Raw genomic sequence first — 24,190 nt, forward strand, 5'->3', positions numbered from 1 at the left:
CGCACCATCGCGTCATTGCGGTGTCACCGTGTGCAGTGGTGCTCGCCACATTCGCCTCGTGCCACACAGAGACAGCTGCCTCAAGGGGTGCCCTCGGCTAAATGGCAGCGGGGCATCGGGGACGGTTGGGATGGGATGTGATATTGTGCGCTTTTTAATTGCCGAGACATTTTAAGCGAGCGGCCTATAAAACGCGAATCCTAAATCCCCCATGCGCAATTGGGACGGGCTTTGTGTCTCACGCAGGCAGGTGAGTCGTGGGGTACTCCAGGTGACACCGTGCTCCTGGACGGTGCAGGAGATGGTGTAGGAGGAATCGGAGGTGACGGCGTGGCCGGCGGAACAGCGGTAGCGAAGCAGCGTGCCCACTCTGAAGCTCGAGATGATCGCCAGCTTCAGAGGCAGTTCGGCATTGGTGATTTGAGGAGGAGGCCCGCACTCATTGCTTGGTATTTCTGGTGGGGGTGGGTGGGTGGATGGGGAATTCAAATAATTTCACAATATTCTCTCGCTGTCATAGAGAGAGAACGACTGAGAGGGTGCGAGGGGCCACGGACGAGCAGGAAGGCAGCCATTCGATGAGCCGGCGCCAACAATTTCCCAAGCTCTGCGGTCCTCTAGATATTAAGTTTTTATCGGCCAAATAAAGAGTGTTTCAACGTGGCTGGAAACTGCAGCACCCAGATAAAATGCACGCTTGTGAGAGGGAAACACTCTATCCTATACAGATGGAACAAGGTGGCGTCTACATTTTATGCTCGAATGCTCACCAGCCAGGCTATGGCCTTTCCTCGAGACTCACAGGAAGTTTTTGTAACATTTGTACAGTTATCCACCAACCCTCACTGTCTCCACAGTGCTGGATTACAGGCCATGTGCATAGCCACCACTGCTCATATCACAGGGGCTTTTTAAAAACATATATCGTTATGAATATCATTTAACATAACATAGTCAAACGTTCAATGAGGCGCCAGTTATTATTGTTTAGAGTGAGCTGAAACAATAATAATTGTCATTTATTATAGACCAATCACATAATTTATTAACCCAGCTAAACCATCCAAAGGAAGGTTGGGTGGAAACACAACTGCCATGGTGTTTATACATTATATCCCCCTGCGAATAGTGGCAAAAGATAAATGTTAAATCCACCTTCAAATCTTTTATTGACCATCTATCTTGGTGCTGTGACGCCTGGTATTGGTGAATGAGTTCGGAGAATTTGGGCATATGAACTCATGGAATTGGTGAGAATTAACTAATGGAATTCGTGAGTGTAAACTTGTGGAAGTGGTGAGAATGAACTCGTGGAATTGGTGAGAATGAACTCGTGGAATTGGTGAGAATGAACTCGTGGAATTAGTGAGTGTGAGCCCATGGAATTAGTGAGTGTGAGCCCATGGAATTGATGACTGTAAACTAATGGAATTGATGAGTGTGAACTTGTGGAATTGGTGAGAATTAACTCGTGGCATTGGTGAGTGTGAGCTCGTGGAATTGGTGAGTGAGAACTCATTGAATTGCTGAGTGAGCTCATGGAATTGGTGAATGTGAGCTCACCTCTGCACTTCGGCTCCGTCCCGCTCCACGTCCCCGCGTCTGTGCACATGCGCACGTTGGGCCCCTCCAGCACGAGCCCCTCGTGACAAACGTAGATGACGCGGTTCGGGTTAGCCCGGTCCACCACCACCTCTCCGTGCTGCAGCTCAAGCGGTGTCTCGCACTTTATCCCTGTGGGCTCGAAAAAAACAAATTCCCAATGGATTATCGTGGACATGTGTACACGTAAATGCATATCCCTTTTGATAAATCTAGTGCTGGGTGATGAAGGTATCCCCACTTTATTGGCTTTCGTCGTTTCTTCGCAGTATGCCCGACATCCCACATTACCAGAAAGGTTCTTCCCACAGATTTCCTTTGAGAGATCCTACTGTAATATAGGTCATCTTATATATAAATATAATATATTCAAAAATCACCGTACTCCCTAAAAATAAATAAGCAACTTGTCTCCTTCACCTATCCATCTCTCCACATGAAATATTAAAGTATTTCTTACACGACCCATCAGCCTTCTGGGAGTGTATAATTTCAGTAGCATTGATTTTGAATACTTATTTTAGTTACATATACGTGGAGAGACAGATACGAGATTGAGACACATTGCCTGCTTATTCACGTTACTTATCGTTTGTCTTACCCCCCCCTCAGTCGGGCCTGCCTGGCAATGCTGCACGGCCTAAAACGACATCCCCGGTGAAAACGATCGGCGGCTCGTGTCCTCTCCAGCAACGGGATCCTAGCACAGAGTGTTTGCCACGTGTGCCCCCCCCCCCCCGCGCGCTGCCCGCTTACGGTGGCAGCGTGGGTTGCTGCCGCTCCACACGCCCGTGTCGAGGCACACGCGGACACGCTCCCCCACGAGCACGAAGCCGAGGTCGCAGTCGTACGCGGCCGCCGAGCCGAACGGCGTCACCGCGGTGACGTTCACCCGTCCGTGCTCCAGGGGGGCAGCACGGCACGTGACCACTGTCAGAAACATCAAGATTCTTTGTTTCAGACTGGAGAAATCCCATGAGCTTTGAATCTCTTTTTCACAGATACCCAGTATGGGCGGGACCACTGTGGAGAGAAGCGTAGATGCGAATGGCGCGGACTTAAACTAAACTAAAGACTATAAAAATATATATTGTATTTGACCAGGTAAGGCCCACGGAGCTATGTAGCTCTTTTTCAGAAGCGACCTGGACACAAATGATAGCTCAACGAAATGGTTTATCATGTGGAAATTTATAGCAGCCAAATACTCAAAATGCATATTTATTAAAACATGACCACGTTGAGAACATGCAAACTCCAAATATACATGAGTCAGGGTCACGATCAAATCCACAACCTCCTGTATACCAGGCGAGGCAGTTAACATCTCGCCACCGCGGCGCCCAGTAAATACATGTTAATCCACTGCTCGTTGAGGACCTCCGCTTGCCTGTTTTGAATAAAGTTCAATAGAAACGTCAAGAATTAGCCGCATCCCTATCGAGCTGCACCGGAGTGGCTTGTCCGCCCATGGCGTATGGATATGAATGCGCATTACTCACTCTGACAGGATGGAATAGCACTGGACCACGTCAGGGATGGCTGGCATTCAGTTGTGGGTTTACCTGCCAACTCGTAACTGAAACAGATAACAGATCCAGTTAATACATACTAAGGCAAACAGCCCCATGTCTCACTTCTTTTCATGTCCAACACATGTCTTTCACTCCCAAATTTACTCCATCTCACTTCTCCCACCCTCTCGCTCCCCTTGCCCTATGTTGTAACGTTCTTACCCGCCCCTACTGGACATCTGTGAAAAAGAGCTTCATAACTCATCGGATTCCTCCAATATACATATTCTGATGTCTCACCCCTTTCATCCTGCATCTAACTCCTCTTAGCCTCTCGCTCCCCTCTCCCCGTGTCTCCTCTCACCCTGCATCTCACTCCTCTCACTCTGCGTCTCACTCCTCTCACCCTGCGTCTCACTCCTCCCAGCCTCTCGCTCCGCTCTCCCCGTGTCTCATTCCTCTTGCCCCCATGTTTCAGTCCCGTGTGTACGCCTCACCCTTTGTTACAGCCAAAGATGACCACAGTGCCCACGGTGACTTCGTCATTCTCAATGAACCCATCTCGTGGAGCCGACAGTGCAGGGCATGTTTTCGCTGCGAATAAAGAAACGTGGAAACAATGAAACGCGTGAATAGGTCCTTTAAAACCAGTTCTACGTTCGCATTCTTAGAGCCGATCAGCTGCTCAATAAAATCGCCCTCAAAATCGTGCGCAACTTAACCACCTTCCCCTGCAATTGCTTTGTCCACATCTGATCGAGTAGTTACGCAACGGGGAAATCGCCAAAGCAGGCCTGTGTGTGGCCATTTCTGGGTTTCAATTTGCCCCTCCCCTCCGCAGCAACACCCCGATTTACATCTCCCCCCTTTTATGTCATTTTGCAAATTAATTTTAGCAACGCCGCCACCCGATTTGCGTCACCTAAACCCCACAATTACGTTGCTGACAGCATCGTCCGTCCTCTCTCGTTATCCGTCGCTTCTCGGCCTTCGCCTCCACCACCTACCTCTGCAAATTGCTTTCATTTAGGTCGTTTCGATATCTGTCATGGTTCTTATCAGGAACGCGTCCCCGACGAAAAACCGGGGCATTGCTGTCCTGAAGTTTTCACGGTGGTAAGCTTGCGACGGAATGTGTGTACGTTTGTTGGACCTATTTGCACCGTACATAGCCAACCGTGCTCATCGGAATGCATCCCCGAGGTGAACCTGGGTATTGCCGTCCTAAAGTTTTCACGGGTGGTAAACTTGCGACAGAATGTGTTCGCGGTAACGTTGGCACGCACGTCTGCTTACGTGCGCACGTGGGAGGCCTGCCCAGCCATAGCCCGTTCGCTTGGCAGACCACGATCGACGTGGACTTCACCATCCGGTAGCTGCAGACAAATGCGCCTCCGATTAGAGCGGTTGGCTACGTGTGGTGCGAAAGAAGTTATACATATGTACATACAAACGCAGTCGAGTGTCAAGTTAGTGTTATTTAAATGAGTTGAGGACTGGAGGAGAGACCAGGATGAGTCTCATTTGCAACGGGTGACCCTGGGGTCACCCAAAAATGACAAAAGTAAGGCAAATAAAAGTGCAGCGATCAACAATAACACAACAGCATCGCGCGGTCAATGAAATATATGGCACAAATCATAAATAATTCTCAGACCGATCATGGTACAATTGCAATAAAGTTACAGAAGGAAAACAGATATTGGGTGGCTTTTGTACTATCATCGAATAGTGTTTAGTTGGTTATCATTCACCCGCACCTGTGATTAGCATTGTTGGCTGTGTATGGTGCGAATGAAGTTCAACATACCCACATCTTATCTTAAAACGATTTATATAGCACCTTATCCAAGGCACTTTACACAGAATTCACAATAGTACATATATATATAAAATCGCAAATCTGTCTGTCTGTGTGTGTGTCTGTGTATCGGACCATATGCAGTTTCATTGGACGAAATGTCAGGGATTTGCGAGACACGATTGGTCCGGCAACCGCATTCGCCGCGGGGTGGACGCCATTTTTAATTCCCGTTAAAAATATGCGCACGCATTAACACGCGACTCTGAGGTAAATTCATCAAAGTTTCACGTCTTCTTCACTCCCCCCCCACCACAATGTGTGCAATTACTATTATAGGGTCGGTAGATTATAAAATTATAGCGATTAGACAGTATTATTGTAGCGCGGGGGGGGGGGGGGGGTGGGGACGGCACCCGTACCCAGCCTCAGCCGGGTGGGCAATTTAGGCGAGGCCGGAGGCTCTGCACGGTACTAGGCCTCGACACCCACCACGCGACTCTGAGGTAAATTCATCAAAGTTTCACGTCCTCTTCACTCCCCCGCCACCCCAATGTGTGCAATTACTATTATAGGGTCGGTAGATAATAAAATTATAGCGATTACACAGTATTATTGTAGCGCGGGGGGGGGGGGGGTATTGGCCCCGGTACCCAGCCTCAGCCGGGTGGGCAATTTAGGCGAGGCCGGAGGCTCTGCACGCTACTAGGCCTCGACACCCCACCACACTATAGGCCGTACATACTACTGCACAGCGGCCGAGGAGATCGTGGCTGGGGGGGGGCAGGGGTAGCAGCCCATCTGTGTATATATGTAAGGTTATTAAGAAATATATTTTTCACCCGGGCAACGCCGGGTACTTATGCTAGTGTGAATGTATTGGTGGAGATGAGGTGAATGAAATATATCAGAGGTAGCAATGGCCAAATCTGTTATGCGTGAATTTGGTGAGTTCGAAATTAATGATATTAAATGATGATGAATGGATTTAATGAATGGGGTTAATGAGTGATAGCCGCAGTAATGATAATATGAAGACGGAAAAATAATGGTGGCGGTTATGAGGGGGAGATTAAGGAGTCGTTGGGTGAGCTAGGGAAAGTAAGTGAGTTCTGAGTGCAGAGCGGAAACTAGTGAGCGAAGGTGACTGCTTAATGCGGCGGGGAAAGTTTGTTCCAATCAAGGGGGGTGAGAAGGAAGAGAGGACGCGTGGACTGAGTGCGAGGAGAAGAGAGAAACAGAGACAGCAAAGAATGAGAACGTAGAGGGCGAGAAGACACGTAGGAAGATACAAGTGTAGCTGTTCAGCAGCGGCAACTGCGGTGGACAGTTAGCACACACGCCGTCGAGCATATAACACGGGTGTGGCGGCAGGGCGGAGGAACTGGGGCAAGGGTCTGTAACGCTATCAATAATATGCGTGGGTGACGTCACTTAACAAGGAGCACCCCACACTCATTAATAATCATGAGCGGGTGACGTCCCTCAACATGGAGAACCCCCCCCTTATTAATGATCATGAGCGTGTGATGTCACATATTATGGAACACCCCCTTCATTATGAATCATGAGCAGGTTGACATCACTTAACATGGAGCACCCGTCAGTAATAATACTGTAATAATTTTTTTTGTTCCTGGGTAATAACTGTTATTTCCTAATTGCTTATGCCTCAAAAGTACAAAAGATGCCTATTATTCCCCATAAACTTTGCTTTTGCGAACAGGCCAGGGATATTTTGACATTTACCTATTTTCCAAAACATTCCAGATAGATTCAGTGCCGAGTTAACTTGGAGTAACTTCTAGAACATTCTAGAACTTTCCAGTAATGTAAATAGTAGTATAGATGCAGGAGCCTTAAGCCCACCAGTTCAGTTTAGTTCCAGCTGCCCAAGTGGATACATATCTGCATTTTTCTGAGATGGCATCAAGAGGCTGCAAGCATCCGGCAGACGCATTTTTCTATGTCTGCAGCCAATTTATCAAGACAAGAGCGAAAAAGTACTCTGTGGAAGCATCTGCTAAGATGTGTGAGGCCTACAAGGCATATTTCAACATGCCTGTCGGGGATTAAGACAAACCCTGGGCGGGTGACAAATTATGAGCGGGTAACGTCACATAACATGGAACACCCCCCCTCATTAATAATCATGAGCAGGTGACGTCACTCCACATGGGGGTGGGGGGGGGGGAGGCATCTCCTCCCTCCTCACCAAGAACTTAACCCTCAATAAAAAGCCAGAACCCTCATGTCACGTGAACTCCGTAACGCTACTGAGACATACAAGGAAAAAGGCCATCATGATGAAAAAGAGATATAAAATGAGTCTGTGTTACCGGCCTTTCAAATTTCACACTAATGGCTGCAGTATGACGGCACTGTCTGCTTTCCGCTTGGATATTTCAGATTTATTGCAACACCCGTCCTTGGTCGAGCTATAGGCTAGTCATTATTTAGTTTGCATTTGTGTGGCGCTTGCCTGAGTAATGCCTCAGCGACTCGGCGTGCCCCCCGTCACTTCTAATCCCAACCAATCAAAGCGGACCGCGCCACTGGTGGGTTTGTTCCCTGTGTGTAAGTATATACAATGTTTTCTAATTTAGACAATGAGATGGGGAAGCTGACCCGTGGTGGAAGCTGACTCATGCCCAATTGCTGGCCAGTGCTGTCTATTGTTCAACTTTATGCCGCAGAGGCACGAACTGCTATTACGGGGGATCTCTTTGGCTAACAAAACAAAATTTAGCACAATGAGGCTCTTAAGACGCTTCGTTATGTGTCCAGGGCGCCACATGGCCGCAAAGCATTCTTCTTGTGTTTAGGAAGGGCTCACCCCTCGTTACAGCTGTAGGTGATGACCTGCCCGTAGGTGAGGTTCCCAGTCCAGCGTCCATTCAGGATCGGTCGCGGGGACCCACAGCTCAGCACTGGAAAACGATCAACAGTCAAACCCTGGCCATAGCGTCTTGATACAAGCACTCGCAAGCACCTGTGCATTCACTCGGCAAAGGCCTTTCTTATTTTCTTCTATTCCTTCCATTCTTTAGTTGACATATGATAACTCACAAAATAGTTTTAAGAATGCAAAGTAGTCCATCTAATTAGGTCTCTTTTCGGCAAATTTAACACGTAGGTTGTCACTACCAATACGATTCGTAATTGAGATTTGGGTAAGGTTGGTTAAGTAAAATGTGTCATATGCCCTCCTACACCCAACACAGCCAATTAATAAAGTGGTTAAGTAAACAAATGTGTAAATTAATTGCTGTTCCAGCACATCACCAGTGTATTGGAGAAAATTGCCAATTCTGGAAACTGCCTGATGATGCTGGTTTAAACTACTAGTGAAACGTCATACCCATTTGTTAAATGCTGTGGATCGTTCCCCAACACATCAGTTCTGCTGAACCAGTAATAAACTGCCACGTTTGTTCACGTGACTTCATTGATTGGCTATCAGGGGAAGGAGGGTGAATGACACGCATTTTACTTAAGCGATCCGATCAAATAAAATGTTTTTGTGATATTGGTCGAGAAAAATATTACTTTCACATGTATAGGAAAAAAAAGATACTAGACAGACACACATGTTAACCATCAGCACTTTTCCCCTACATTTTTTTTACAATGCGAAGTGAATGTGGAGTACCATAGTAACAGTCCGGGAATGCAAATGGTAACAACGTTCCAGACTGTTAACACCTCACCACGGTGGTGAGATGTTAGCTACCTCGCCTGGTATACAGGAGGTCGTGGGTTTTATCCCGACCCTGACGCCTGCTGCTGTATATTTGGAGTTTGCATGTCTCTCTCCCCGTGGCCGCGTGGATTTTTCTCCAGCTCCTCCAGTTTTCCCCTCCACATTTAAAATTAACGTGCGCTCAAAGTATTTGGCAGCAATCAATTTCCACATGGTTAGCCACTTCGTTCAGCTATCATTTGTGGCCAGTTCACTTCTGAAAAAAGCTATATAGCTCAGTAGGCCTTACCTGGAAAAAAAATTGAGTTTAATTGTTTTTAAATCAAGCAGTGGGAATAAAACTGAGATAAGAAGAATATATATTTATACTGGAGGAATCCGATGAGCTTTGAAGCTCTATTTCACAGATGTCTAGTAGTGAAACCCTCACAGGTGCACGGCGACGCCATTGTCCAGAGCCCATTCTCCTGGCAGAGCCTGTGGCCTGTGCGGCCGTGCCTGATGAACCTGCATGGAAGATCGCGGGCACAGCAAGTCACTTCCGATAAGCATGGTTGGCTATGTAAAGTGCGAAATAAATTCAACATACATAGGGGACTGTCATGGCGCTTAGAGGAAGATCTGACTCAAAACAGCGATGCCTATGTTATAGATACAGGCACAGGCTGTGTCCCAGGCCTGTCCAATACGAATCTCAACTTTCCACGACCTCACTCGTTCATCTGTCGTTTTCTGTCCCCAGCTGCTGCCGAGCACCCCGTCTGTGACTTCACCACGTTCTGACTCAACTGCTGCAACCTTCTCCTCTACACGGCATCCCCTCCACATCCCTCGCCTCTCCCAGGTCCCTCATCCTCTAAGCGTCATATGATCCAAAAAGGCCACTGCCATACTTTTGGCCCGTATTCATGAAGTGTGTTCGCAAATACTTCAATTCCTCCACTGGTTCCCAGGTGGCTCCGTGATATCTGTATGTAGTGGGTGACACTCGATCGCTGTACGGATGCAGATCAATCCATAGGCACAGGGAGCTCAGGCACCTTGGGCCACCGAGCTCTGAGGCATCACCAAAGGGCACGACGGGCACAGCGGGACACGCGCCACTCACCCGACGTCGCAGCTGCAGTTGACCTGCGCATTGTAAGTGAACGCTGACCCCGTGCATGCACCGTTCTCCATGACAGGCTCTCCGCAGTTGACGACTGTGAATGGTACGAAGGAAACAAAATCCTTGCCAGTGCTCAGCGATCCACGCTTTCAGGGGTTTGCACCGCGTGTTTCTTTTTGGCACACACATTATCGTTCTCGTTGGATATGGAAGCGATGAGATTGGTTTGTGTGCGGGCACTGTGCGGATTGTTGCATGGCAGGATCGTAATAGGTGATTTTAGTGAATTTTGTGTTTAGTTTGTCATCCTTCCTTGGCTAGGTACTATGTATGTTGAACTTTTTTTGCACTATAAGTAGCCAACCGTGCCAATCGGAGGTGCTGGGGAATGGTGAACTAAACACAAAATGCAGTTCTAAAGAAATTAGTTGTCAATCTATATTTAAAAGTGCATAGCTCCAGTAGCTTCCTAATCGTGGAAGAGTGTTCCAGACGGCCGCAGAAGCGCATACGAAAGCGGTGTGGTAACCATCTGTGTTTGATGGCTAGCCAAAAACCGCTGTTGATAGGATGACCAGAGTTTACGTGACGATTTATCTTCCTTGACGAGAAAATGCTATTTGACTCTTGGTAAGGAAATGCTTCCCCACCCGTGCTTTAAGAAGTCAGGTGTGAGCAGGTAAGGGTTGGGGGGGGGGGCTGCAGTAGTGCAGGTGTGTGGGCGGGGGGCTCACGCTCGCAGTCTTGCAGCGGGCGCGACCAGCGTCCGTCTGAGCCACACGTGGTGTTAATGTGATCCTTCCCACCAATCTTGTACCTGGCATCATGACAGAGGGGTGGTGGGCGTGGGGGGGCAATGGTGAGTGGCGCCGATTACGATGCACCATCCCCCAATACTCTCCTCCACTGAAAAATCCCGATACGAGTTGGTGCAGGGTCCTCACACTACGGATGGTTTCCTCTGGATATTTTACAATGCCGGGCCGGATTCCATCCACGATTTGTTCGGAAAAATAATATTTTAATTGAATAGAAGTTCACCAGGGCGCGACACCAGCGCAGCCTCACCCGATGTTGCACACGAACGTGGCAGAATCTCCCTCTGTGAACGAACTTCCCTCCAGCCGCCCATGCCTTGGGCTGCCCGGGTTCCCACAATCCTCTTGGGAGAGAAAACATCACACCGCAGCTTTAACAACACCGAACACAGAACACCTGGACACACAGGAGAATTCTCAAACTTAATTTGGAGCTTTCGTGACTTTATTATTTTATCTTTATACGTGACTTTACCGAGGAGAATTCTCATCCAGAGCTGTGGTTTCCAACGTCCATTGACCACTGGTGAGTCCGCAAGGCTATATCCAATGGTTTGATAAATCGTTGTAGTTGCAATATATTTTACGAAACGCCATATTGTTGCTGCATGGTCAACGAAAATGTTCTGAGGCTTGTCAGTGACCTGCTTGTTGAGAAAGGATGAAATCCACAGCTCTATTATAGTAACAATAAATAGTTGAAGGCACAGCCCTGAAATTACTTGTGAATGCCACTGCTGGAAAGACATCTGATTGAGAGAGACATCCTATGGAGTATGTTGGTCTGTCCTTTCACATCCAGTTTTTTCCTTAACATTATAAACATGCGTTTAGAGTATTTGGCTGCAGCACATTTCCACGTGATAAGCCACTGCGCTGAGCTTTAATTTGTGGCTAGGTCACTCCTGAGAAAGAGCTACATAGCTCAGTGGGCCTTACCTGGTTAAAGTGAAATAAAAACAATAAAGAGACCAGCCAAACATATTGGAATAGGGTGAGAGCTACCCTCACTTTAACCCACCATGCACGGACTTGCCAATACAAACCACGGTGCAAACCCATTTCCCACGCACGTGCGCAGAAGAGCGTCGCAGGGCTCCACCGCACTCCATCGCCCTGCGTGTTGCGCAGGCAGCGCAAGGTCTCGCTGGGCGGTGCCGACGCTGCCCCCGTGCGGCTTGCACGGCACTCGTAGCGCACGGAGCTGCCCTCCCAGTAGCGCCCGTCGTCGTTGGCGCCCCCCACCAACGTGGCTCCCGGGATGTCCGGCGGCGCCGGGCATAGACCTACGGCTGACATGGCGACCCCGCCTGCTCAATGTTTCGCAAGGAGTAGGAGGATCTGATGAGATCGGGTTAGTGGAGAAACGGCCAGTCCCCCCCTCTCCGGGCTGCCGGGCTGAAAGTAAGAATCAGACTCTTTCTTTATACTGGAGGAATCCGATGTCCAGTAGGGGCAGGTCAGAAAGCTACGACAACAAAGTGTACAAAAACACCATAGGAGTCCATAGTATAGGAAAGGTAAGCAAATCATATTTTTCATACCAGGTATGGTCCATTGAGCTATTAGCTTCTTTTTCAGAAGCTACCTTGCCGCAAATGATAGCTCAGTGAAGTGGCTTATCATTTGGAAATGTTTAGCAGCCAAATAATCTAAACGCTTGTTGATTATAATTAGATGTGATGGGAAAAACCGGACGACCCCGAAAAAAAAATCCACGTGACCACGGGAAGAAAATGCAAACTCCAAATGAACAGACATCAGGATCGAACCCACAACCTCCTGTATACCAGGCGCACTACGGAGAGAGGGGGTGAAAATGGCTACGTATATTTGTGCTCACGCCTTCTCCCAGGTGGGGCAGCTCCAGGTATGCAATGGTTCCTCAATTTAAAATCGGTTCTTTCACTCACAATACATGCGTTGCATTGGTGAGTGTAATAAACGATTAGTTACAATTCGTGCAAATTATCTGGTGCAGACTGAACACGTAATCAATTAATATAATTAATGAACAATTATAACTATGATGATGACGACAACGTTTGTGACGCATCGTGATCGCAGCGAGCATTGCCTTCCAATTGAGCTCTATGCTCGGTTGGCTACGTACATTGCGAAGGAAGTTCAAGGTACACACATGCATACACGGATTCAAATTACTGTGCTTAATTTACAGAGAACTCTTTCAGCAATTGCCTCAATATTTGACCGATAGCTTTACAATTCTTCTCGGGGATCTGAGATCCTCACGCACCGTGACCGTGCTAATTCTGTCAGGTGTGTGTTTTGGTCCTCGGTCCTCAGATTTGGAACGCTCTGCCTGAAGAACTGCACCTGACTGCTGAGATTCTCCCATTTGGAAAGAAACAAAAAATAATTTTATCTAACATGTCATGGGAAGGAATTTTTAGATTTTTTTTCCTTCTGCACGACGTTTTGAAGCCCTTTTTGGGGTCTGCTGCACCACAGTGGCGAGATGTTAACTACCTTGCCTCGTATACAGGAGGTCGTGGGCTCAATCTCAATCCCGATGCCTGTATATTTGGAGTTTGCATTTTCTCCCCGTGGTCGCGTGTTTTTTCTCCGGGTCGCGTGTTTTTTCTCCGGGTCCTCTGGTTTTTCCCTCGACATTTATAATCAACATGCATATCTGGTATTTGGCTCCTATACATTTCCACATGATAGTCCACTTCGTTGATCTATCATTTGCGATGGGCAGGTCTCTTTTAAAAAAGAGCTATACAGCACTCATTGAGCCTTACCTGGTAAAATTTTCAAATCGTTTATATAGTTTAGTATATATATTCCACTATATTAACACTTTTGCAGATTCATTAACTTTTAGGTATCACTTCCTCCCACTTCCTCCTCCCTTGTGGGCTCACATTCATGACATTACAGCACCTATTTAAGGCCCAAGACTGGAGGACACTTTCACAATCTTAGTTTATAAAAATGTCAAGTAATAATAATAATGATAAGGGGTGGTCATGGTTCCCGTGCGGCCTACCGATGCACGTGGGCGGCTTGGACCAGATCCCGGAATCGAGACACGTGACGTGGGCCTTGCCGGATATGGAGAAGCCATCGTGGCATGCGTACAAGACGGAGTCGCCCAGCGAGAACGCGTCCTGCACCATCTGCACGACCTCGCCGTTGGCAACGTCTGGGGGCTGCGGGCAGCTCAAGGCTGGGGAACGAGAAGTGAGAATCGATACGAGCGCTGCGAGGCCGAGATCCTGGGGTCAGGATCACGGGCGGTCACCAGTGGTTGAACCGGGCTCTCAAGTTCAGTTAGGGGCCCCATCCATTTAGTAGGTACGCAAAAATCTGTCAAAACTTGACCCCTCCTCCCCTCCCTGTGCGCACGCGTACTTTTTACACACCCCCCCCCCCACCTGCGTACTACGCTTGACGCACCCCCCCCCCCGAATCCTATTAGAAGGGCCGATATTTAATCCACGCAGAAACGATCAAGGATTAATAATATTAACGTGTTTAAGCAAACAGATAGTCCACCGCCGGACTATCTAACTCATTTGAAGGCCAATGTAGACAAATTATTATCGAGAATTCACCCCCCCCACCCCGTTTCCAATGCGCAAGTACATTGTCAGTAGACCCCCCATACGCAAGCGTACGCATTTAGGTTAACCAGCCCTCCACCCGCCATGCGTACGCACTAAATGGATGGCCCCTTGGTTGATTTTTCTCCGGGTCATCCGGTTTTTTCCTACACTTTTATAAACATGCGTTTAGATTGTTTGGCTGCTATACATTTCCACATGATAAGCCACTTCGTTGAACTATAATTTGTGGTCAGGTCGCTTCTGACAAAGAGCTACATAGCTCAGTGGGCCTCACCTGGTAAAAGAAAAAGTGTATAGTTTTATAACTTTTAGGTATCACTTCCTCCCACTTCCTCCTCCCTTGTGGGAGCACATGGATGACATCACAGCACCTATTTAAGGCCCAAGACTGGAGGACATTTTCACTATCCTCGCCAACTGCCTGACGATGCTAGTTGTAGCTACCAGAAAAAAAAAACATCGTGCACAATTGTTAAATGTTGCAGATTGCTCTCCGACACACCGACAGCGCTGCTGAAGCAGTAACAAATTGGCGCATTTGTTCACATGACAGCTTTATTAATTGGGTGTGTCGGGCGGAGGAGTGTGTACGACACACATTTTACTTGCGCAGCTACCTGACCCGTTTGGACGGTAGATGTGGCCCCAGCGGAAGCGCGTTCACCGTTTGTTGCAGAGGTTTATGGTTCTAATCCAGCGGCCGCCCTGACTAATACTGCACGTGTAATAACCATCGTTATGCCATGTGCCGTCTGCTTCACAATGGACATTAAAAGTCTCCTGACGTCATTTCAAAACGAGTAGGCTGTTGCATGTCGGCGTGATTGGCCAAATTTGGGAACTTTTTTTAAAAATAACACTGCAATTTGATCAATTGGGATTACACATTACATTAGTGGTCCCTCCCGGCCGACTATATCTGTCTGTGAAAAAAAATCCCACAGTGCCTTTGCCACAGCCCTGTAAGATATGGTGTGAATACTAACTGTGTTAAGTCATTATTATCGCACCCTCGCAGACTGGGTCGATGTCACTCCAGATTCCATCCTGCGTGCAGCGTCGGAGCTGTGGCCCCACCAGAGAGTATCCGTCGGCACACATGTACGACGCCACGCTGCCGTACACCGGCTCCGTCGCCACACTGATGAAGCCGTTCTCCGGCTCAACCGGGACTTTGCATGTCACCACTGCGGAACACACATGCGGAAAATGGACGGTATGATCATCGTGGATCTTATATCATGCGATGTATCGTAGTGTCGCTAATTGAGGGACACCCTCAGAGTTCAAGGCGCTCGTTTTGTCATGCAGCCACAACACACATTGTGAATTTTTTTTATCATATTACGAATAATATCGTGGCAACCCTACTTGTAAACCATTATCACGTAGGATAGATCATGGGAGATCATTATTTGTTCTGTTAGCTCTGTTAAAGTTGTGGTTTTTTAAATACTCTATTTTTTAAAGTTAATCCTAGTTGTGCTATTTGTTTCACAAAATGTCTTACGCCTCAGCGGCAAAGTGAGCCGCAAATCCTGGCTGAGGGGTCAACTCAGCCCATCATCACTCTGGGGCTGATAAAACGAGCATAGCTTTGTGGGGATTTCGACAGTGGTTGCTCTGTGAACACACTCAGCCCAAATAGAGAAATGTGAAATGTTCACCACTGTTTTTTGTGAATCTCTGCATGAGAAAAATGATCGTCGCAAAAGGCCTGGTGTTGTCGTTGTCGTTGGCAGCAGGTAAGATTGTGAGGCTCTTGTTTGGGTGCCCAGACCCGACACTCACACACGCAGGAGAATTTGTGCTTTGTCCAGCCGCCCTCGATACACCGGATGCTGTAGGAGGAGCCGCTCACGGTGTAGCCCATGTTACAGTGGTAGCTTGCGAGCTCCCGCAGGGAGAACCACTGCCTCCAGATGAACTGTGGGCTCAGGCTGGCGAAGGCCACTTTTTGTGGTCTCCCACATCCTTCTGTACGAAACGAAAAAAAGGGTTTTTTGTTTCGTGACCTTTGTGGAGAAAACGACGCTCCGACCGAAAACTCTTTGGAGAGACGTTGCAAAATACAGGTAGTCCCCGAGTTACGATGGTCCGACTTACGATATTTCGATCTTACAATGGCGATAGCTATACGACAAAATTGCCATCAACAACCTAACATCGTTCAAGTATGCAGACGACGGACAGAAGCTTGGCGAGTACAGTACAATACGATACGTTCGATGCATGTATGATACGTAGCTTTAGAGATTTCATTTTAAGGTTATCACGATACGATACGTTCAATTCATGTTAAAAGTTTTTATAGCAGATAGGATTGTTTCCTGAACAAACTTTCTATTAAACTGCAGTTCATATCGGTAGGATAAAAATGTACCTAGTTTTTTTTACTTTACATTATACTGTGCAATACAGTATTGTAATTAATAAATACATACAGTATATAGTTTATACAGTACGGTACGTTAAATTTCTCTGTTTTGCTAAATTATCACCATTCTTTAAGACTCCTGGGTAGGCGAGACCATCTTGGACTTACGATATTTTCGACTTACGATGGGGTCGTCGTAACGCATCTCCAGCATAAGTAGAGGACTACCTGTACACCTCTATTACGGGAACTGTATTCAACTCCGTTGTCCAGTGCCGAGTTGGGTTCATAAGGAAGCATAAACTCCCAGCCCTAAAGTCCCCAGTGGCTGTCGAATTTGCAGTTATGCCAACTATTTAGTGGCATTCATTCTACTCGGGGCTTAATTTCTCACTCGATATTTTGCCGAACGCTACGAAGTAGGCTCAGAGTAGGCACTGTCAGGGTAAGGCACGACCACTCGAGTGTAAAGGTATGCCTATCCATAATGATCTTATGCTATCGAAAGTTGCCAAATTTAATAGACACCCTTAAAATTGTTACATTCAAACAACCAATTGTAACATCGCCCCCTACTGACAGACTAACGCCCAGTTAGTTGTAGGTCCGTGCTGTGTCCATTTGTGCTGCACAAGGAGAGCTGTCATAAGTGGGTCCCCCCCCCCCCTCGTCTAATAAAAGATAAAAACGGTTGGGATTTGGAATGATCGAGATGAGATGTAAATGGAAGGTGCTTTGAGATAGTGGGGCATTTAAGCACTCAATTAATGCAAAATCCTCCTTCCTTATTAATGAACTATTAATTAAATTTGTGCTCGTATATCTGAATCAAACACAACCAATTGATATCCAATTTGAACGGTCAAGCAAAAACATTCGCACAACACGAACTCACTTCTCTTGGTGTCGCCAGGCTCAAGTGTGATTTGCTCCTGTTCTCCTTTTGTGTCGAATTCTATAATCACACGAGTGAGGTTAGTTTCTGAGGATGAAAACAAACAAACCTTTGTCATGTTGAATTCAAGAGCAGACTCGTTCTGTCGCTCGAACGTAAGCGCCAAACACCCACGTGTCTGGGGTGGCGAAAATTCAGATTTGAGTTGTGGTAAACTGTGATCAATGACACTGTTGTAGCATATGCTGGGCGATGCTGTCGTGGTGTAATGGTTAGCACGATGGGCTTGCAATACAGAGGTCGCCAGTTGGATTTGAGCTATGGGGATATTGGGAAAGTTTCTTAACTGTACCCACCTCTGTCAACCCACCACAAAATGCACACAGAAAGGAAATTTTGTATTCGAGAACCAACGAAAAATTAGAAACATTACGCAGTAGTTCAAACACCACACTATAAACTCGGTGATTCAAGTTTAATTCTTAACCGTGGCTGACATCAGTGACCAGTCATATCTGAACCTGTCATGCCTTTTTACCAAACTACACTTGCAGTCATAATTAACAAAAGTTAAACAATCCCCATGTTTTGCACGGTGTGGGGAGGCCTTTATCCATAAGTCGATTTGAAAACGCTGTAAATTATATGTTTATTGATATTTATTGAATAGAATAATACTATTCATTAAAATATTTTATCTGGATAATCCTTTCAGATGGAATATTTAATTTGTAAGCATGTCCAGGAAGTCAGGCGACACAGGCAAAAAGACAAAGACCCCCCCCTATCGTCTTAACAGACTTTTGGGGCAAGTGCTGTTAGTGAGCACCTATGAAGGCTGGTACGGCAGAAGAGGGGGTGGGTGGTCAGCACCACGCCCACCCGCTATTGTCTCCCCAGTGGCGATATTTACACACTGCACCAGGTACTCGTTTGAGGCTTGGTCGCGCTAGGGGAGGCCCAGGACTGGTTCAGATAATCGTCACTGGTGTTGGTCGTGAGCAGAAATGGAACTTGTGCGACACATGCACAGTAATCTACACGTGCAGTTGGTACAATATCAAATACATGTGTAGTGGTTCAACTCAGAAGCAGTAATTCTTGGAGGCACTTCTTTTATTATACTCATAATTTCCCTTCACACACCCTACAGTCGCCTAGGCTACACACACCCTAGCCTATACACAACACGAGCCGTCTAACACCAATGGCGCTGACCGATACAGCCAACAACTGTATAACAGCGCAATATCAAGCGACGCTGACTGCGGCGACTAAGAGAAGAATGGTGACGGCAACGACGGACTTCAGCAGCACAACGGGGATCCCACTCCATACAACAGCCCCGAGGTCCCCTACAGGGGCCCCTCTTATACTGTCAGCGTGGCCTGGCTCCGCCCCCGGCCATGTCCTTCCTTCCAGATACCCACCAGCGGGTTCTTGGTATGCCCCTTCTGTGACATTTCCCCTAGATCCCCCTCTGGTCTATCACGTGGCCTGCTGACGCCAGGGCTGCTGTAAGCCGCAGATCCCCTTCCCCGCCAGCAGCCATCGCTATGCTGCTACATTACTTATTCTATGCCACTACACATGTATCCAAAGACAATAACAGCTAACAAAAATGATTTTAATGAATGATTGATGAGAAAAAAAACATTTCACACGATAATTAAAATAGACTTCATTGTAGCTGGTAAGTCTCATTGAGCTAAGTAGCTCCATGACAAGGACGACCACAGCCGGCAGTTGCAGGACTTTTCAGGGAAAGGAATGTGCAAACTAGCAAGAGCAAAAAAACCCCAACATATTTACACAGATTTTACACACTGTCACCCTGTTCACCTGAAATTTGTGTAGATCCTCCACGTGTGTGAAATTCTTCATTCAAGTGACTGAAATCAGTGTCTGAGGACGAGAACAACAAATAAACTCTGGGTTGGGTTCAAAAACCAGACCACCCTCTTCTGCCGCTTGGACACAAACGCACCTGGTAATGTGGCAGACGATGCGAGTGTTGCCAGCAGGCACAAGCCCAGGGCCTGCACGACACGGGCAGATGCTGCTGCATGTGTCCAGCCTCCATCGCGGCGGTGACCCATTGATTATCTGCACGAGAAATCAAACACGCTCGCGCATATGCACGTACAAATGGCCCCATTCAGGTATAAATAACAAGCAAAAAAAACTCGTTCATCAATAACACCGTGTAGCCTTAAAAAGGAAACAAAATATATGTGCAACGTTTCGACCACTCGCCCTTCTTCATGGCACACGTGGGGGGTAATGTAGTAGGCAGTGTTTTTTTTTCCAATACTCTATGACCATGGCAGCTTAGATTCCAATCCTTGCAATGAAGCATCAAACTATGACTTCTAGTATTTGTATCTCTCCATCTCCTGTCACTTATGCCCCTTTGCCATGCCAACTCTACCAAGTTGAACTCTGGCCTACCTAACCTGACTCCGCTCAACGCATAATTTGGCATCCTGAGTCCTTAAGTACATAAAAAAAAACTGCGTTAAAATTTACCAGGCAGCAGTTTGCGTCCGCACCGAAGTCACGTGGTGCAAAACTGCAGCATATTTGTGCTTTGAATTCAAGCCACAGTGATTGCTAGGGACCGCGTCACCACTCCCGCGACACCAGCCAATCCGCTGCCAGGAAAATTATCCGGATGCAATATGGCCACCGTTATTGCATTAAGTTCCTGTGCGACATGACCGCCGAGATGTCATCGCTCGTGCACCCTTCGGGCTGTGTGATTTTTGCACACGTATTTGCGTGCATGTGTGAGAGTGCATGCACGTAATTGTTCTGGTGTGTTATTTTGCATGGGAATGCCTTTATGTGCCTAATACATTTGGTACTACGGGCGCCTGGTTCCTCCCCAGATGTCCGTAAATGTCCCTTCAGTCCTAGGCATGGCTCCACCACTATTGCTTTTGGATGCCCTGGCTCCCCAGGGGCCGTCCGTCACGGTAGCGAGATGTTAACGACCTCGCCTCGTATACAGGCGTGGTTGAGGTAGGGGGGTGTAGTAGTTCAGCAGCAGCCTATGAATCAGCCGAGCACTTGCGATGCATTCTGATGCATGCTGGTGGATCTCACCGGTAATCCGCGACCAACAGCCACCCGGATTCACCCTGTGATGTACTCGAGACATGGAGTACTACTATTGATCGACGTTAATGTTTTCAATGTTATTTGCCATGAGCCGTACCGAAAATTGTTAAACTACATTTATTTTGTTAGGTAAGGCACACCGAGCTACAAAGCTTTATTTTTCAGAAGCGACCTGGCCAAAAATTATAGCTCAACGAAGTGGCTTATTACTTGGAAATGTATAGCAGCCAAATATTTTAAACGCATGTTTCTAAATATGGAGGGAGAAAAAACGGACGACCCAGAGAGAAATCCACGCCACCACGGGGAGAACACGCAAACTCCAAATATACGGCATGCGTCCGAGTCGGGATCGAACCCAGGCTCTCGTATATACCAGGCGCGGTAGTTAATATCTCGCCACCGTGGCGCATCATACATTAAGGGGCATTGCCCGAAACGTCGCCTATAATGTATATTGACTGGAACGTGTTGATATTTCGTGCGCTGTATCGTGAGGGGCCGCATGGGATCTTACCAGCGTTAGGTCGAGGATGAATGCCAGCCTCGTACGCCAACAGTCACAACATGCACACGCCTTATAAGCCAGCTCCCCACACCACCACGACCACTCCCCTTCCGCCTGCTCCATACAGGGCGATGCACTCCGTGTAAACAAGTAGACTAGATATACATCTCCTTTCTAGCGAATGATTTGGTTTGTTTTATCCATTTGCAGGATAGATACAAGGTAGAGTTGAATCCCAGCAACTGACAATGCTTGCTTACGCTAGTAGAGGGAGCTCGAGAGAACCTCTCTTGGAAGATATGTTGGCCTTCTGTGCCACGTTAGCCAGAAGGGCGAGTACCCACATTCTACCCCACCCGCCGAGCCGACTGTGGCATACCAATTTGTCCAGCTGGGTGCATGGACAGACACACACTGGCGGTGGGGGTGGAGATGTACTGATGTGTCGGGAGGTCGTCTGTAAGTCGTGTGACAACCGTGGTAGCTTCACGATATAGAGGGGAAACCCCACTTAAGTAATCATAATAACTTGGAACCGTCTGAACAAAAATATATGTTGAATACAACAGGGTGTGTATGAGTGCAAAATACCGATACACAAAAATTGTGGAAATAAATTCGAGAGAATTATCGCTTTGGGGATTTTGCAAGGAGACATTTGAAACGCTGCAGAACGCACGCGCCTGAAGATACGTTCTCGCATCAGGCTATGCCAAAGGTGGATCGTTGAAAAAAACCTCCCTGGGGGGGCCATTGTCCCCATTACCCCCCTGCTGCCAAAAAAATCTGCCACAGGGTTCTGCTGATAAGGTATGAAGAGTTCGTGAAAACCATTTCCACTTCACCCCTACCATGAGCGAGAGCTCAAATTCCCAAAGGCCTCTTGCTTATTTTGAACGAATGCCGAGCATTATTTGAACATTCACATTCCATGCAGCTTGCCTTCTAAACAAACCCGCTCTGCACAAACACAAAACGCGCTGAGCACACAAATTGTGGATCGAGCAGTGGTCATTTCCCAGCACTCTCGGCTTACGCGAATAGAACCTCAAAAAAGTTGACTTCAGTAAAATAATCATTAACCCACCGTCAAACATGGCACGCTGCACCGAAAACCTGCAAACGAGAGCCAATCTCCTTTAAATGGCCGTTGTGCAGAGGAACAATAATTTTACATCGATGTGACGAGGCAGATCCTTGCATCAGGAGCAGCCGGCGTATCGCCATGACGCACCCCCCCCCCCTCGTATCTGTGAATCGGACATTGAATTCCATCGTACCGGTCCTGGGTAACCACACCGCCCAAGAGTTGATTTTCCATTTGTGCAACATCAAGTATCCATCTTGATTTGAAGCTTTCGTGACTGCAGGAATCCATACTCTTTGGTTCTTTCGGTAAAGTCACGTGGGTAGAAAAAAAAGAATAGATCACGACGTTTCGATCGCAACACAAGTGGTCGTCCTCAGGCAGAAAAAATAATCCAGCAGTGGAACTGCCGCTACCCACGTAACTTTACCGAAATAGCCAAATAGTATCAAATATCCACGTATGGAATAGTTTGTGTAGATGCGCTTTAGGGTTGTCTGCAAATGGTGCTAGATAAAAGCCAGGTATCATCGATTCGAGATATTGAGGTGCTTAGCCAATGTGAGAGAGCAACTATGCATATTATGTTTTTTCCGGTAAAGCCACGTAGAAAAAAATAAGTGAATAAAAAAATAAGAAAAAAATATCACGCTTCGATCGCAACACAAGCGGTCGTCTTCAGGAACAGACAACCGCTTGTGTTGCGATCCCCTTTTCCCGATGACGATTGCGTGTGTTGCGACCGAAACGTGATATTTTGTTCTTGTTTTTTATTCACTTTATTTTCATTATTTAAGTGTTATTTTTTCTATCTACACGACTTTACCGAAAGAACCATAGAATACGAATTCCTGCAGTCACGAAAGTTAAGTCAAATTTGAGCAACTATGCATGTTTTTCATAATCAACGATTTTTGGGTTTAGATCGCGTTTATTTATGTGTCGTAACCCTCCACCACCCGACACGGCCAATCAGTAAAAATGTGTCACGTTGACAAAGACAAATAGTTCACTGCTTTAGCCCACCGGTGTGTTGAAGCAACAACATTTACAATTTGAGTACATTGGTCGCGAAAGCCTACGTGTTAAACTATGCATTTTTTACTTTTTTTTTGCACCGTACATATCCAACCGTGCTAAATCAGAACTCCATTCCGTCTCCACATAAAAATATAAGCGGGTTTAGTCCAGCAGCCTATTTTAGCTTTTCCAAGCAAGGTTATGAAGCAGCAGTGTTGTTTGTAAGCAAACCGTACTGGTTTTAACCGACTGGGTCATCCGGCAGTAGGGCGTACGGACGAAAAATGTTGGTCGATGTCCGAAATTAAAGCACCGTCTAAATTGCGTGTTCCTGTTCAATGCAAAGCAATAGATGGAATGTGGAGGCGATGAATTTCTGCTTGTTTTTATTTGCGTTGACCCAATGCGGTCAGATCACGCAGAAGAGCCGTGTCAATCTTCCCGTGTGGGAGGGGAGATGGATTGCTGTGGTTTACGAAGCTTTCGTTCTCAGAATGCATAACGGACTAGAATATAATCTAAAATGTTAATACCACAGATCCAGGCACGTTTGTGGCATGGGATTTACAATTTTAAAATTAGGCAGTGTTGATACGTCATAGCCCAACGGTTCCAAAAATGTAGATCATAACCTTTGATTCTACCACACTGGACTTTAAACTAAACTGTTTGATTTTAACCGGACAAGGACCATTGATCTATGTAGCTATTTCATCAGCGACCTGGCCACAAATACCTCAACGCGATGCATCGTGTGTACATTAATAGCAAACTCTAAAAGCACATCGCTTTCAAAATGCGGTGGGGGGGGGGGGGGGAAGACAGGAGGACTCGGCGAAAAAGCCACACGACCACGAAGAAGAGCTATGTAAGCTCCAAATACAGACGCCAGTCAAGTTCAAACCCATGAGCTCCTGCATACCAGGCGAGGGAGATAACATCTCGACACGGCGAGGTCACCGTGCGATTTCCTGGTGCGAGTTGAACCAATTTGATAGTTGGGCTTTTGCGACCAATGTCATGCCTGCGTTGTATGGGTCG

The 24,190-nt window shown here is 47.0% G+C and overlaps 1 protein-coding gene across 3 annotated transcripts in view; it reads right to left on the bottom strand.

Moving 5' to 3' along the window:
* The window catches only part of LOC133356664 (sushi, von Willebrand factor type A, EGF and pentraxin domain-containing protein 1-like), a 33,906-nt gene extending 12,596 nt beyond the window's left edge, over window positions 1-21,310 (bottom strand). The window contains exons 1-19 of one of the 3 annotated variants that reach the window (XM_061574301.1): window positions 21,052-21,310; window positions 19,399-19,517; window positions 19,254-19,316; window positions 17,412-17,471; window positions 15,931-16,113; window positions 15,150-15,326; window positions 13,560-13,739; window positions 11,620-11,856; window positions 10,797-10,890; window positions 10,463-10,545; window positions 9,729-9,822; window positions 9,051-9,127; window positions 7,754-7,847; window positions 4,413-4,492; window positions 3,614-3,710; window positions 3,105-3,181; window positions 2,359-2,532; window positions 1,564-1,734; window positions 243-455 (exon numbers count right to left, since the gene is read on the bottom strand). In XM_061574301.1, the coding sequence (XP_061430285.1) occupies window positions 243-455; window positions 1,564-1,734; window positions 2,359-2,532; window positions 3,105-3,181; window positions 3,614-3,710; window positions 4,413-4,492; window positions 7,754-7,847; window positions 9,051-9,127; window positions 9,729-9,822; window positions 10,463-10,545; window positions 10,797-10,890; window positions 11,620-11,856; window positions 13,560-13,739; window positions 15,150-15,326; window positions 15,931-16,113; window positions 17,412-17,471; window positions 19,254-19,316; window positions 19,399-19,510 (2,266 nt within the window). In that variant the 5' untranslated portion in view covers window positions 19,511-19,517; window positions 21,052-21,310. Of the gene's footprint in view, window positions 1-242; window positions 456-1,563; window positions 1,735-2,358; window positions 2,533-3,104; window positions 3,182-3,613; window positions 3,711-4,412; window positions 4,493-7,753; window positions 7,848-9,050; window positions 9,128-9,728; window positions 9,823-10,462; window positions 10,546-10,796; window positions 10,891-11,619; window positions 11,857-13,559; window positions 13,740-15,149; window positions 15,327-15,930; window positions 16,117-17,411; window positions 17,472-19,253; window positions 19,317-19,398; window positions 19,518-21,051 lie in introns of all 3 variants that reach the window. The other 2 variants (XM_061574300.1, XM_061574302.1) reach the window with 2 other exon arrangements.
* Between the last annotated feature and the right edge of the window lie 2,880 nt (window positions 21,311-24,190).

Source organism: Lethenteron reissneri, chromosome 55 (genome assembly GCF_015708825.2).
Source record: "Lethenteron reissneri isolate LAM-NWPU_2019-01 chromosome 55, ASM1570882v1, whole genome shotgun sequence".
NCBI classification, from domain to species: domain Eukaryota; kingdom Metazoa; phylum Chordata; class Hyperoartia; order Petromyzontiformes; family Petromyzontidae; genus Lethenteron; species Lethenteron reissneri.